At 41.7% G+C, this 16,359-nt stretch overlaps 1 protein-coding gene across 1 annotated transcript in view; it reads left to right on the plus strand.

Annotated features, from left to right (window-relative positions):
* Positions 1-16,359, plus strand: part of IQGAP2 (IQ motif containing GTPase activating protein 2) — a 123,074-nt gene that overhangs the window by 21,672 nt on the left and 85,043 nt on the right. Inside the window, 1 exon segment of the mRNA XM_056514751.1 lies at positions 1,091-1,190. Coding sequence (XP_056370726.1) covers positions 1,091-1,190 — 100 coding nt within the window.

The raw sequence follows: 16,359 nt of genomic DNA on the forward strand, positions 1-16,359 counted from the left end.
CGTCCCCTCCCTTGTGACTGCACCATTGTGCCTGCAAGTGTGCGGTGGCTCAGATCCTCCCAGAAACAGTCTCTCTAGCAAGAGCTGCCCCTTGTTCTGGTTCACTAATGCAGCCACTGGGTTGCCAGCTATGGCATGAGCATGTGGCTGAACACCTGAAAGAATGTGGGACCACATTTTCAGTCTCACCAAGGCTGGAAGATACCTTCAAGATGATCTAGTCAACACTCAGCTTAGTACAAATAGGGTGTCATTTTGGTAACTGATTTATGCTGAAGGCTGTTTACGAAAGTCTCACCTGCTGTGGCTGAAATTAATCTAGAAGTCAGCACTACAGTATGCTCCTTCAGACTCACTGCTGGAAACATCTGTAAATATTGGAGAGCTGCTCACAGAGGCCCCCTCTGTACTCTACATGTAGAGAGACTAGTCACAGCACAGTAGATGTAAATAATTGGGGTCATTTACAGCTGGAGATGTGCACACACATAGGCTGGGAGAGTGTTTTTATGGGAGGTGATGAGGTTGCAGCAGTAAGAAGGAGAAACCATAGATGGTTCATTTGATTACAGCCCTCATTGCCTCCATCAGTGGGAGGCAGCTCAGTATGTTAGTCTCACGGGCTCCTGGAGTTGCACCAACTCCCATGTTGTCCTTGAGATACCTCTGCAGTGTGTGTTGACTTTGTCTCTGTTGTTGAGGATCTGCTTAGCATGGGGCTGCTCCACCTGCTTCTTGCCTTGAGCTTCCTCATGAGAGTCCCCAGACTGCTCTGAGGCTGTGTGAGCTGAAGTTCTGCTTGCTCCCAGCCTCAGCCCCCCATGTTTGAGTGCTCCAAAGCAGGCAGTGGCCTCAGAGCAAAACACGCTCGGTCTTGAAGAAGTGAAACTTGAGGAATTCACTGTAGAGAGAACAGAGCACTATTGGTGACCTAGACATCTTTGTGAACCATACTGTAAAAGGCCTCTTTTAAAGAGAAGAGTTAACTGTTTTAATTTCCCTTCTTCAGTAATTCACCCGGGTTCTAAGTAAATTTGCTCTAAAAATCACCTTGACTCATGTATAACTTGGTTTGGGTTTCTGTTTTCAGCTATTGTGGATGATGAAAGGCTTTCTGCAGAAGAAATGGATGAGAGGAGGCGTCAGAATATTGCTTATGAATATCTGTGCCACTTAGAAGAAGCAAAAAGGTAAGTAAATGAAACCACACTTATTTCTGGCTTTTAAGTGTGGGCATTCAGGCCTGTTGTGTTCTTGAGCATGATAATTTTTGATTCAACATCTTAAATTATTTGGATTAACTGAATGTCAGAATATCTTAGCACTTAGTGTGAAAAACTGATGCCCAATATGAAAGGTCTGGTTCAGAGAAAGATTTAGAAATAATCCTGATGCCCAGTATGAAAGGTCTGGTTCAGAGAAAGATTTAGAAATAATCAAGGCAACATCCTGAAACTGGCTGTGGTGTCCATTTCCACCAAAAGTAGGGGCTGGATACTAAAACACAAGGCTGTAGTTTTGTGAGAAGCTGAGTCAGGCTTGTGACTAACTGGGGAAAGTATTTTACTCCTGGCTCTGTGGCTGTGCTCCCTTCTTGTGGGAGTGACTCAGGTTGCTAAGATGGCAGAAAATCACCTGGCCTCTTACAGGTTTAATGATTGATATCACCTCAGTGTTACAATGGTAAGTGCAGGCAGGGCAATAAGATAAGATGGACTCTGCTCTTGCTTCACTTCCTGGTGGTCAGCAGCACTCATCTCTTGAAGCAGCAGCCTGATGAAAGTGCAGAGTTTTGATCACCTATGTGCAAATGTACTGTGCTCTGTTCACTTCATTCTCAAAACAAATATTCAGGAACATTTTCATAATTAGAGAGCAGGGAAACAAGGTACAATATCCTTGTGCTTTTGAAGTAGCTTCAAGTGCTGCAATAATTGTATATGTAAAAGCATATTTTATATTCTGTCTAATCAGACTTTTTCAAAGATGCCTATTATACTCATGTTATTGTTATTGGCATGACTGATAGTGTCTTGCTTCTGCTCTGTGTTTGTTGATGATGATGTCTTTAGTTTACATCCAAAACTGTGTTTGGATGACTTTCCTATTAATTTCTATTGAGAAAAGACTGCTTGAACTGTGACAAGTGATGCAAGCTGTGAAACCTTAGTGTGAAGATGAAGTATGAAATCTTTGTAGTGGAGTAAATCCGTGTATTTCAGTAATCTACTATTAAATTGTACTCTGGGCCTTGAATCCACATAGTTTCCTTCTCAATAGTTGCCAGTGGTTTTGTCCTAGGGGCACTTTTATAAAAATTAGCCATTCTTACTTTCTCTTCTCTACCTTGTTCCATTTGGTGTAGCAACCATTGCTTCCTTTGCTGTTTCTTCCTCTTTCTCCTGCAGTGGTTCCCTGTTCAGACCTTTAAGTGGCAAGTGTCCTCCTGCTGCCAGGGAGGACTGACCTGCTCTGTGTGCTCCTGCTGCCCCCACTGTGCAGTTGCAAGAGGTCTAACCTCGGTCAGATGAGTCAGCTTTCCATGCTGGCTGAGCTAAGAAAATTCCTAGCTCTTTTGCTGAGTTGGTTTTCTGTGGCTTAGGGAGCTGACTGGTCTGAGCAAGGGGTCAGAGGAGAATCTGTGCCACAAGAGGAAGGTGGATGGGTGCAGCTGCACACTGGAGAGAGGGAAGGAAGGGAGCAAGTTTCATTTGTGGAGATGTTGGATCAGGTCCACCATCTCAGCTAATCTCAGTGAGTCAAGATTTGATTCCACTCAAGATTTCTCCTTGGTATGTTGCAACTCCCCTACCTGCTGTCTTATGGTATGTAGTCTCCAAATAAAACCCTTTCTCTTTTGCTGGTGGTATGACTACGTTTTTCTTCCTGGCTTTCTTCAATCTTCCCCTTTCCCAGGGCTACTTGTCACTTTGAACTCAAGTCCTCTAGTTAATTTGAAACAACTCCCTTGATATTTCACAAAGAAATGAGAAGTTATTTTTACAACTAATGACTTTAATTAGCATCTGCTATGAGTAACCTCCTCCCCCTCCTTGTATTTATTTTCACAGAGATTCTTGCCACTAGCAGTTTTCTAGATGAAGCATTCCTTTAGCTCTGCGCTCCATGGTGGGACCTCATACCAGGACAGTTACTCCAGGGCTGTTAGGCACCTGGAAGCTTTTCTGGATCTCTGTTTGGAAAATCAGAATGTGCTGGTACTGTTCAATGGTTATACCTTCACAAGGTGGGATGAGTTCTGCAGCGTAAGGAGCGCTGTGCTTCCCTTATTGAGGGATTGCCACGGATGGAGCTGGTGTGGCAGCACCATGCTGCTGGATGTCCTCCTCTCCTCAGTGCACTGGTCCCAGTGCTCATTAGGAAGGAAAGGGTGATCATGCAGGGTGTGGTGAAGGCCCTGGGAGTGCTTTTGGGTAGATGGAGCTGCTGTGAGAAAAAGAGTGTGAGGGCAAACCTCTCCCTTCACAGAGAACCATTGAGGTAATTTTGTTGTTTGCCCCAAGACACTCTTACTACTGTGGAACAACGCAGCAAAAAACAGGCACAGAAATCTTGCACGAACAAGTAGGAATGCCTGTGTCTCTTTGCTGTGTAGCCCCTAGCCCTGCTTTCCCGGGAGGTGACTAATGTTGTCAAGGCAGGCTGAAATAAGGCCCCAGCTCAGATGCCAAAGGTGCAAGCCCACATTTTTCCCATCCCCAATCTGGCAAAATGGGAAATATGGCAAAGTTCAGTATCACTCCTCACTGCATGGTTATTCACTCTTATTAGGTTATTAGGAGTGAAACATGTTGATGTGCAGTCCTTGTCTATACCTGCATGACTGTAGCATTCTTACTGTCACTAGGGAGCCTGAACAAAACTGCAGACTGTGGGAAGTGAGATGAAGAGAGCAACACGGTCATAATTCAGATAAGACCAGCTTGAGTGCAGGCTTCTTCCACAGCACATGGTGGGTCCCACCCTTCAGCTGTGCTGGGGGAGTGTTCTCACAGGAAACGTTCCCAGGGAGAGGGCACCCAAAACTTCTGCTTCTTCTGGACAGAGCCCCCAGCTGGGTGCTCCCCAGCCCTGGAGCAGTGCCAGGGGATGTGCAGGCTCTCTTCCCCTGCTGTGTACTTGTGGCAGTGGGTCTGAGTTGGGGCAGGCAGGACGGTGCCTGCAGCCCCAGGTGCAGCAGCCACCAGAGCTGTGCCTGCTTGCTCAGAGCAGTACCCTCCTGGGCAGATCTGGGGACTGGGAACTGCCTTTATGACATATTTAATCTTTGTCCTCAGTACTTTTTAATATTCAAAACGCTGTGGATATCATGGACAATTAGTAGACTGAATAAGTAGAGTTTTTCCAATTGACAGCTGCTGAAATGACAGCAAATGCTGTTTTAGATAATCAACTGTGTGCAAATACAATGTGCTTTGGTCCATATTAGAGAGTAATAAATAGTAAATAAACAAGAAATAGCAAAAGACCAGGCAGAACATGACTGGGATAGCAATATGTCAGGAGGCATATGTTTCTCACCATATTTGTAACAAAAACATTATTTTACAGCAGCTCTGCATTTTGAAATTCCAGAATTAATTAAACTGGTGAAGAATGTGTGCTTTCAGCTGCTTTTCGGATCACTGTTTGCATACTTAATTCCTGTAGCCCAGCTTTAATAAAAACTTGGCAAGTTCAGCATGAAAAAAGAATCCTGTCACTAGTAGCTGATGTTTCTGCAAATACCTTCTGAGCTAGGCACAGTATCTGTTACACCTATACAACATAGGAAATTGGTTTTTAAACACAATGAGCAGGCTTGTAATATCTGCAGAGGTCAGTAAAGTTTGATAGGGTGTTATATTTGATACTGAGGAAAAAACCTTTTTTGTTAGATTACTGGGCCCCTTTCTTCCTGAAATTACACATCTGATAAAATGAGGTTTTGGTTGCTTGTATACATAGTTTGATTTATTACTTTTGCCTTTAAGGAAAGTGTCCTACATACTAAACAAAAAAACAAAATGGAGCAATAAAATGGATAGCATCCCTTGTCCTTGAACTTCTGAGAAGAAAAAAACAAGAATATACAATTAGGAGTAGGAATTTTCTCACTTTGAGAAAGGTAGCCATGGATGCCACTAATAGGAGCCTTCCAGATGTTAACCTGACATGTCCAGTATAGTTTGGAAAAATCATGCTAGTAAATAGCAAAGCTCTAAGATGGCATGAGCAGCTCATGTGGTGAGGTGTCACAATCCCTCAGGTCTTCTTGAATCGTGTGAATTTTAACAGGTGCATGCTCACAGTTTTCCCAGCCCCAATCTGGCAAAAGCAGTATTTACCACAGCATCCTTCTTTCCAAAGGAAGTACCCAGCACATCAAATTCTGGCTTGGGTTTGGCTTTTGCTGTTGCATGTCTCTTTGCAGATGTTTAATTACTGCACTGTAAAGATAATACAGATTTGAAGGATTTAAATTGAGATTGAAACTTTGGCATATAAAGCAAAGCAAATTTTCACTAAATGTGTTGTGGCTGCCTAGGCTTATAATCATCCATAGTTAAGTAGATACTGTTTGTCTTGGCTTTTTAGAAATTATACCTTCTTATGATGGGATTGAATTTGAACCATGGGACTCCTCATTTTACTAGGCTTGACTCTCCCTGCATGAAATGGAATATATTTGTGTTATAAATCGTATTCTGCAATTTCATAACCAGAGCTGCCAGAACTTTTTTTTCTTGCTCAGCTGTTCAGTAAGACAGTAACTTGTGTAAAACACTGAAGCATTAGCTTCAATATTAGGAGAATAAAGATACAGGAAATTTCTTTTTGAGAAATCTTTTTTTTTATGTTGAAAAATTAATTTCTTATCCTTCTGTAACTTCTTTTCAATAGAAAAATGAATTATTTGGTTTTGTTTCCAAAACCTGCCCCTTTCATAATGTTGTTTTTTTTTAAATGGGTTTACAATGGCTGCTTGCAGTATTAGTTGATGATGTGATAGTTAGGCTGAATAAAAGTGCACATGCAGTTAAATGTACTTTAAAACTTCAGGGTCAAACCATGAAGTGCTCACTTGGCTTTGGTTAAAGCCAAAAGTTTTGCCGTGCCATAGCACAGAAAGCTCAATTGCCAGGTCTGTGGGACCATGGAGGGTGGCTAAGGGGGTCACTGTCTCTGGGGAAGGTACCTATGAAGACCTGGTGGACTACCAGTGAAGTCTGCCAGGTTTCATGTTCCTCTTTCTCCAGGAGTAAAATCATGGCAACTGTTCAGCCCTGGCAGGTCATGAGTGCATTAATGTCACTCAAATGCTTTCAGAGTATAGGAAATATGTAAAGATCTGTGCCCTTAGTAAATATAAAATATTGCAATCTAACTGTAAAACTGCCTAATTATAGGCAGAAACAGAAAATGTTAAAATATTTCTTAGTAACATGTTTTGTATGAGTTTGTCAGAAAATTCTTTTGGGATTGGTAGTCTACTATCATGTTATAAATTATAAACTTTGCTTTGTGTCCCCACCTTTGCCTGCTTTAAGCCAAATAAAGTACTAGTGAACAAGGCTGGCAGCTCCTCTCTACAAGTCAAATGTTTGAAATTAGGGTGTGTCATGAGGTTAAATTTTTTGAAGGAACCTACTTAGGTGTGTTATACCTCTAGCTGCAGTGTCTTGGTCCATGCAGAAGTTCTGACCAACAAGTATAATTGCTGTTTCACATCTTGGTCCTCAGCATACTTACCTAGACTGCCAGACATTGGTAGAACATTGTTTTGTTTCAGAGAGTTATACAATTGTGTGGATAAGCCAGTATTTTTGTATGCAAGTGTGATGTCAGCGATATCAATCAATCCAATAATTGCTTGGATAGTGATGTTTGCATATGAAAAGCCTTGATGGTGAGGTCTGAAGGCGAGAGAAACCTTTTGTGCTAGTTTCTGTTCAGGATGCATTGACCTGCTTACTGGCACGTTGAGGTAACGTGCAATGGGTCATTGCTCAGTGTGTATTGCTGTGGAATAATGATGCCCAGTAATGATGGATGCAACCTTTGTTTTTGTAGACTGAACCATATGGCACTTGTCCCATAGCATGCACTGAAGCTAACAGGATAGTCACTTCAGAGCCAGTTAGTTCTCTTTCTCAAAGTTTTCCACCTTTCTTTTAGGCACCACTGTTTTGTAAAAGGAATTGTAGTTTCTTGGTTTTTGTTCTTTTTTTTAATGGAAGACTGACAAATTTGAAGTTAGTTCATGCTCTGCTGCCCATGCATGGGTGTTTGTAGGCTCAGCTTCACCAAGAGCCCATTTTCATTTCTCCTTCACCTTCCCTTCTACATCTTGGTTTATCTGTGGTGCAACTAGAAAGCTTCTTTGACTTTATACTCCACTCAGAAGTCTACCTGATTGTCAGATCAAAGTGATGGCTTCATTCTGCACCCTGGGTAGCTCCTAGTTAATATTAAACATGACCTGAGATGGCCTCACCAAGGTATCAGTAGAGTTGTTACATTACCATAGGTAGCCTCTGAAGGAACAGGGACATAGGCAGGGGTGCTGGTACATCACAAAGCCAAAAACTCTATCTGAAAGGCTGCTAAAGGAAAGCTTGGGGCTGAAATGTGTAGAGAGGAGCAGAGCTGTGGGGATTAGAGGTAGCAGAGCACTTGGGGTTTGCACCTTGCCTAAGACAGTCATATGAAGCTGCTGTTGGGAGGATCTGTGACAGTACCCGTGGGAAGGAAGGACATCTTTTGCTTAGAGCTGAAGGGCTTAAGTGTTGCTCTTGACCTTTGGATTAGTCCTTCTGCAGAGTTTCCTATTAACCTGAGAGCAGCCAAGGCCTTTGCTTCTCTGTTAATGATGCAAAGTGACAGCAGGGGTGGCAGTGCTTGTGTGCTGGCCCATGCCACCACACTGGGCTGCTGTGAGGGTTGCATGCCATGCTGCTGGGGCATTCTCCCTGGCACAAATCCCATTGGGCTATATCCCTATTGTAGCACTCAAAAAGCTTTGTCATCATCTGCCTGTTTGCTTTGGACCAGAGGAGGAAATTACCTGCCTGAAGGAGTTTCCTTCTTTACAGCCCATTTGCAGGAGTGTACTTTTCATGTGTTGAGATCCTCCTTTCTCAGCTTACCGTGTCCTGGAGAGATGTTGATCTTCAGAAGAAGTGTTTATTCAGGCTCTGGCAGAAAGCATTGTGGGGAGTCATGAACAGCTCTTCATTGTTCAGAAGGGATGGGTAGCAGCTGTATGTGGTAACTTTTATAGCACCACTTTGTACTGACCACTGCTGCTAGTGAGGCACCCACAGGTGTGTATGGGCTCTTGCTGTATTGGATACAAGAAATGATTCTTCATAAGAAACATGCTGCTAGAGCAGGAGGCTTTTGCTGTTACTTTATGGACACTAGAAATCCACATCTGTATGACTTAGCTACTGCTTTGAGACTGAAAGCCGTGAAATTAGTCCAATGAATGTGTAGATTTGCAAAAGAACCAATGTGCTGCTGTACCTCCAGCTCTGGGTGAGAAAAGCACCTCAAGGTTTGAAGAGGTCAGTGCTCACTGAATGTGTAGGTAAGGCTTTTGTCTTCTAGGCACTCTAAGTGAGCACTTCCTAGAATAAGGCAATTTCTGAGGGATGCAGATTGGGCTCCCTTGAAAATCACTTCTGTTGCAAATATCTCAACAGTCCAGAGAAGGACTCTGGCAGTTTGTATCTCATATTTAAGAATGGAGTAATGCTGGAAACTTCTTTAATGCTTTGGCTGTGGACGTTGCTGACCACAGACCATGTGAATCCTGTGTTGGTAGATAGAGCTGTTGCACAACCAGTGTTCCCCACCACGAGATGAGTGACAGTCCTCTGTGAAGGGTGTGGTTGCTTTTTAAAGCAACATGTGGCCAGATTTACAACTGGGCTGATTGGGTTGTGTGGCTCAGTCGTGTGCACTGTATGGTGCTTTTGATTGCTGTTGGCTTCAATGATTCGTGTGCTTTAATAAAGACGACTTTGTAGTCACTGTATTTAAAGTCAAGGCTCTCTTGAGAGATGTAGTAGTGTCCCAGAGGAGATAAGAGCCTATATGGACTTTGTAGGAGCTTGGACAATTGTCAGAGCACTTCTTGATGCTTTGAAACATCAAGAGGCTTGTAGTGTCATTTGAGGTTGATAGTGTGACAGTCTCCCATAATTGCTTTTGCTGTTTTTATTTCTAGATTTAGATAGGCATGTGCAGACCTCTGTGTGTTGCTATGTAAACCCCTCAGATTCTTTCCACCTCAGTCAAATTAGAGAGAGCTGTGAAAATGGCTCTGCTCTTCATTGTTTGTTTTCCAGCTGAGCATGTTTCTTTGAATTGCTTATGCTCTTTCTGTAATGCACAGGAAGCAGGTTTCAGGATAATCTCTTCAATCCCATATTTAAAACTAAAAGGGTGACAGATTCTTTTAGCCAAATCACCCCCTGGAAAATTTAAGTGATATCTGTTTTTCAACTGAGTTATGGAACTGACATGCATTCTTGAATTAGTACAACTTAATGTAATTCAGTTGAATATTTTCTTTAAAACACAAGGGAAAAACTTCTTGATCAGATTTTTGTTTTTCAGATTCAAATTATATGAATTGGTTGGTGTCTCATATGAAGTGGTTGGTGCTGTTGGATGTCAATTCACAAATAAATGAAAGACTGAAGACCAACTGTGGAGTTACCTTTTTTGTGAAAAGATAAATGGTAGCCCAAATATTGCTGTAATCCAATGCATGTGTTCAGAATTAGCCTTGTGATAGGCACAGAATAAAGAGGTGAGATACTGGTGGTCTGTTTGGTCAGTGGCAGCAGGACATGGCCTCAAACATTTAATGTACTCCACTGTTTCTGCTGTAGTGCACTAGAACCATTCTTGACAACTAAGGCCTGAAATTGGTTTCAGAAGCAGGGACTGAGCTGAGCTGAGTGAATGGTTTTGAGCCTGACAAATTTGAGTCTTTTGGGAAAGATTATTAATGAATCCTCTCAAGTGAATGGAAGGAGCTGCTCTTGAGCTAGAAGTGCTGGGAAGTGCTTCATACAGCTTCCAGTGTCTGCAAATGCTAGACAGGTTCTAGCTTGGAAGAAGACACATCCACAATCTGCAAGTGTAGCAGCTCTATTAGCTTAAAGGGGAGAGAATCTTACAGGGTTTTTAAAATTATTTGAGTTGAATTGATAAGTATTGACAAGTGAGTTATACTGTGGCATTGAGTACAGATTTATTCTGGTAGGATGGTGGCTAATGACATGTATAATTTTCCAGCTATCCAGAGGACAAACAGCTAGACTGCCCTGGGGTGAGAGTTCATGGATTGGCAATTGTGAAGATGTGTAATTCCTGCAAGGAGTACACTACTCTCTTTGCAAAGCAGCAAGCATGAGATTATTCTCATGAGTATTCTCATCCTGGCTTTTATTGCTCCCTTATGTGCTATTGGTGATGTGTTCACCCCACAAGAAAAGTGGTAAAGCTAGTCTGACAGCTTGAGCCCTTCTGTCAACTATAGCATGTTAACTATTTCTAAAACTTGTTTGCCATCAAAGCAGGTGGATGCATTACAAAATTTGATACAGTAAGAGTGTAAGAAGAACTCTTGTAATGAATTAAATTGACTTCAACTCAATGACTTTCATTACCCCTGTCATTCTGTTCTGTGTCTGCTTCTGTAGGTCCACAGACGGAATTTGTCCACTGAGGAAATAAAACACAGTGATTCCTGCAGGCATGCAGAAATTGCTCTGCTGTATTGTAGCTCTGCCCAGATCACTCACGTGCTTTGTTTGCCAGTGGATAGATTAGAAGAAGCTGTGGGAGCAAGGAAAGGCAGGGAAATAGCTCACTGAAAATGTGCAAAAAGTACCCCAGATAGGAGGCTTAAGATGTGAGGAATTTGTGGAGGGCCATTGCAGTAGGTTATGGACCCTGGCTGCTGTTCCTGGGGTGTGAGGCTCCGTGGGGTTAGGAGGAGGCTGCTGCATGCCTGTCAGGTCTGCCCATAGGGCAGCCTGTCACTGACCTTGGAGAAAGGTCCAAAGCATCAATTGCAGCATAAGTTATATTCTGTGGCAGGGCTGTCTTTAAAGCTTGGCTGTCAAACAGGCTGCTCTAAAATGGGTAAAATCAAATATCTATTTACTCATTGTGCCAAACTCTTTCTCTGTTAAAGAAACAAAGCAGTGAAATGATGTCACATCAGTAGATGTTAAAAGCCGGAATGTATTTTTTTCCTGACAGTTTCCAAGTTGCAGATTGCATCCCCTCCCTTGCTGTGATCCAAGGAAAGCACAGTGTGCTTTATCCAAGTACATCTGCATTTGCCTGATGTACAGACTTGCTCATGTGGGATTTACTTTGCAGCATGTTTGGGGGAGTGCCAGGCCTTGGTCTGGCAGTCTCTTTGCTGGAACAGAGTTCAATGGGATTCGTGACTGAAGCTGGGGTTCAGAGCTTCCCATTTTTCTGTTTAACTTCTACAGAATAGGGAAGTGTTGGCTTGATCCACCCAGTAACTTTTGAGGCACACTATCTTCAATTGTTTTAAAAAATAAAATTCCACTTAACATTGAACATAAGCTATTGGGAGAGGGAAAAAATTGTGGTTTGTTTTTTTTTCCTCTTAAATACTGATGGCATTGAAAGAAATGTGTTTGCAGGTTTTCTGAATTTTTAATAGCATGCTTTTACAGTATTTTTAAATCCTTTGTATCTGTCTTTTCAATTTTTTTTTTCTTCCCACAAGACCTCTGATCTAACCTTGTGATTAGTGTAATACTTAATACTGGGATATCTGCTGTCTATTTTGGGGAGAGCTTACTCTTTACTTGAAATCTTGGTGAATGCAAGGTGAACTATTGAGTGGGATTGGTATATTTTTGTTGTTTATAAAGCTAGAGATATTTTTAAATATTCTTGCTGCTTTCTGTCTCAAAGAGAGAGACCTTGATCTGTCTTTCCTCAGTAAATGTAGTTCTGTTATGATTCCAATTTCAACATTTTCTCCATTTCCTCAGGGTCAAAGTGGTATCACGTGATACCACTAGTAGCACATACTGTTTCTCTGATTGAGAATTGAGAATTTTAATTGAGAAGCAATAGAAGAGAACAGAATTTATCCCAGAAGTGTTATTTATTTGCGAGCTTCTGCAGTTCTACTCTGATGAGGACAAAGCAGGAGTACAGGGAGACTTCTCATTATTTTTGTAGCATCTTCTGTTTCTGTACTGTTGGAGAATAATATAAGAAAGAAAAATGGTGTCTGCTTAAGTTTTCAGTACCTGAAACTTGCAGGGAGTAATTAATTTGCTGTGGTGGTTACTGTCTGGGATTGCAGTGGAATTTTCAGTGTCAACAGCAATTATTTTGCTTCTTGGGAAATCACAGAATCATAGAGTATCCTGAGTTGGAAGGGAGGAACATGTTCCATCAGAAACATCAAAGTCCAACTCCTGGCCCTGCACAGGATAGCCCCAAAAATCACACCATCTGCCTAAGAGTGTAACTCAAATACATTTTGAGCTCTGTCAGGCTTGGTGTTGTGACCAATACCCTGGGGAGCCTCTTCCAGTGCCTAACAAGCCTACAGGTGAAGAACCTTTTAATTATTATAATGATGACGATGATAACAATAGTGATGATGATGGCAAAAATGACCATAATAAATTTTAAAAACCCATGTTAAACTGCGTTTTTAGATCTTTGTGATGGTGTCTAACAAAAGTTTGAATTTTGCATTGCAGTGTAAAAAAAGACTAGGAAAGCACGGGTAGCTGGAGGATTTAACAAGACTGACCTTTAATAACCTGAGATGCCAGGGAAGAGGCAATAGACTGCAGCTGCTGAAATGAGACCTCCTCTGAAATCTATGAAGGGCTCCTTATGTACTGAGCATTCCCTGGGGTCAGCAAAACTATTATTTGTATTTGTTCTGCTTTCAGTAGATGAAGTCAGAATCTGTATGTCGGCAAAAGATTCTACTTCATTTTTGGTTTGGATTCTGCCTGCTGCAGAAAGAATTTGATCTGTTCATCTCCAAGCACTTTCACTTTCTTGTGGCTTGTCTTCAGGATTCAAAACCAAGGGCTGAACTCTGCCATTGCAGTACAGGCTTCCTAAAGGCATCGATACCTTCACTGCAGTGCAGAATTTCCAGCAGTCCATTAATTTCCAGCCAGTTCAAAGAGAAAACGTGCATGCAGTGCTTCTGATTTTCATCGATGTCGAGATCGGTGTGTTTCAAAGGAGGCTCCAGTCCCAGGGCAGAGTTCGCAGGGCTCCGTGGTTATTATGTTTCTGTGCTGTCTGAACTGGGTGTCACCAGAGGAATTGTATCTTCTCTGAAGATCCTGCTTAGCTGGTACTTTGATAACACGTTTAGATTAATAATTAACACCCAGTGTGGCCTTTCATGTGATGCAAGATGTGAATAAGCAGGTGACTGTAATGAAAAATTTCCTTCAGTCTACAAAAGGCTTATATGGTTCATCATCAACAAAAAGGCATAATAAGAAAATTGTAGAGTGTTTTGATTTTATCTGAGTTCTTTTCTCTTGTTTACAGGAATGGCAAGGATTGGGATTTAGAGGGAGTGTGAGGTTCATTTGGGAGTTTTCAAGAATAAGCAAATTCCTTTTAACACTTTTTTTTTTTTTTTTCCCCACCCCAACAATTGGTGAAAATAAAACTGGTATGAAAATAGCTTTCTGGCCTTTCAGAAAGACAGTACACCAAGAAAGCCCCCCCTCCCCTTTTTCTTTCTTAAACAAAGAGACTGACAGAATAAGGTGAAATAAAATGTTATGACCGTTTGTGCTTTTCCCAGGCATGAAAACAGAGCGTTGCTTTTTTGAGGAAGAAAAAAAAAAAAAATAAAAATTGTGCTCTTGGCTGATGTCTGCACTGAAGGAATTACTTGCTCTTGTTGTTTTTCAGGTGCTCCACTTCTCAGATTCATTTAAAGAAGCAAGTGAACAAAGCTCCTGACCTTTCTCTGTGGTCACTTTCTCTTAGCCATTTGTTTCGGGTCAGATAATTGTCCTGGTACATGCAGTGCTGGGACAGAGCAGGGAGGGGTAGCATGGGTTTGCTTGAGCATCTGCAGCAGCAGAAGCAGGTACAGAAGAATAATCTGCAGCTGGGTCTTCCTCCTGCTGCAGGAGAGAAACCTCTAAATTTCTCATGACTGATGGAGCAAGGATTTAGGAAAAAGTGTGTGCAAACTTGTTGCCTGAACTAGGTATAAAAATATTTGATGTGAAGTGTTCAGCTTTCTGAGTGTTGCTGTTAAAATAAGAATGGGTCTCATATAAAATGGGATATATCACCTCAAGGCAGTGAATCATTTCACATGGCTGCCTGCTAGTAAAAATTCTGTCTGGGAAGCATTAGAGCATGCAAGTAAAACAAGAAAACTGCTTTGTTTAGAAGTACAGCTTTGGTAATGCCTGATAAAGCACTTTCTAAAATAACAGTTGTTAGTGCTTTTGCACAATACTGCTTTCATCCAATTTTGACATTTAAACATTGAAATACTATGGAGTTAGTGTTTGCAGAATGTTTTTGTGATGACCATATTACTCTAAGGAGTCTGATCAAGGAGCCAAGAAACTGAATATCCTCAGGCATCTTTTCTCTTGCTGCATCATCTGTTGGAAAGTTTCTCTCAAGGCACACATTCAGAAATTCTGATGAAGTACCCTGACATATGTCCTTAATGAGTATAAACTACAATTCTGCCTTGAATAGAGGTCATGTTTTAAAGGTCAAAAGTGCTTGAGCTGGTGATAAAAATGAGCTTTTTTCATAATTAATTTCTGTTAGCTATGCTGGTTTATGGTGCTATAAGTGAGCTGTAGTGAATTTTTCTAGAGATAAGACTTCTAACTACAATTTATTAATTGATGTGAACCTGTTGAGACACATCAGAGACTTATTACTTGATCTTCAGGAGTTTCCTGATGGCTTCTGAAATAGCTTATTGTCCCATAGTAGATTTTCGAGGTTGGAGACTGGAAGAAGTGTTTTGAATTATGAATTTTTTCATATCTGTATGTGAGTTCAAGATGGACTCCTGCCACTTTTCTGAGAAAAAACTGTGTAAGAAGCACTCAGTAGGTGCTTTATAGTGATCTAGACCTTTTCTTTGTCTTTCTCTGGGGAAGTGCCGTGATACATGAGAGGAGACTGATAGCTTTGTTTCATTTGACTTGCTTATATTCAGCAGGTTTGACGATTTTCCATGATGTGAATAGTAAAGAACCGTGCATCCAGGTTTCTAAGGAGGTTTTTTTTCTAAAACTTAAAGCATGCAGTCTAAAACATTTAACTTCATGTTCATTTCTTGGCCTGTCTCATTCAAGTCAGCAGTAGCTCTGTTTTTCTGGTGTGTAAGAATTACAGCTGGCAAGTCTTCACCGCTGATTGAGTGTGTTGGAGGAACTAAAATTCTTTTAATACAAATCTGATGCTAACTGCTGAAATCATAGAATGATTTGGGTTAAAAGGGGCTTTAGAGACCATCAATTTCCAACCCCCTGACTTGGGCAGGGACACCTTTCCCTGCACCAGGTTCTCAAAGCTCTTTCCCATCTGGTCTTGAACAATTCCAGGGATGGGATATCCACAGCTTTTCTGGGCAACCTGTTCTGGTGCCTCACCACCCCCACAGTAAAGAATGTTTTCCCAATATCAAGTCTAAATCCTCTTCCAGTTTTTTCTCCCCTGTCATATCCATCTTTCCATCAAAAGTCTCTCTCTATCTTTTTTGTAGGCTCCCTACAGGTATTGGAAGGCAAATTAGGTTACCCCTGAGCCTTCTTATTTTCAGGCTGAACAAACCCAAGTGTCCCAGCCTTTCTTTGTAGGAGAGGTGCTCAGTTCCTCTAATCAGCTTGGTGTTCCTCCTCCAGGCTTCCTCCAAAGGGTCAATGTCCTTCCTGTCCTGGGGACTGCCCAGAGCTGAATGCAGCACTCCAGACTCTGGGATCCCACCAGGGCAGAGGCTGGGAGCCAATCTCTTTTTTTTTTTTCTTTCTGTCACTTCTCTCCTTTCACTCCCATTAGGTCTCATTTTAGAAGTGCTTTACTAGCAACTGATAATCTAAATCTACAGATAAGGAGACTTCAAGGTTCAGATTTTGACAAGTTATTGCTCTGATTACATCTGGGGTATTTTTATAGGTAGTCAGATTGATTGAGGTCTGTGTTTGACATGCTCTTTCAGAGTGTTTGGGAAATACTGTTTTCCAGACACTCTGTCAGTGGTGTGCGCAACACTGAACTCTGAGTGACCTACTTGAAAAGATTAGGGAT

This window comes from Oenanthe melanoleuca, chromosome Z, assembly GCF_029582105.1.
Source record: "Oenanthe melanoleuca isolate GR-GAL-2019-014 chromosome Z, OMel1.0, whole genome shotgun sequence".
NCBI classification, from domain to species: Eukaryota; Metazoa; Chordata; class Aves; order Passeriformes; family Muscicapidae; genus Oenanthe; species Oenanthe melanoleuca.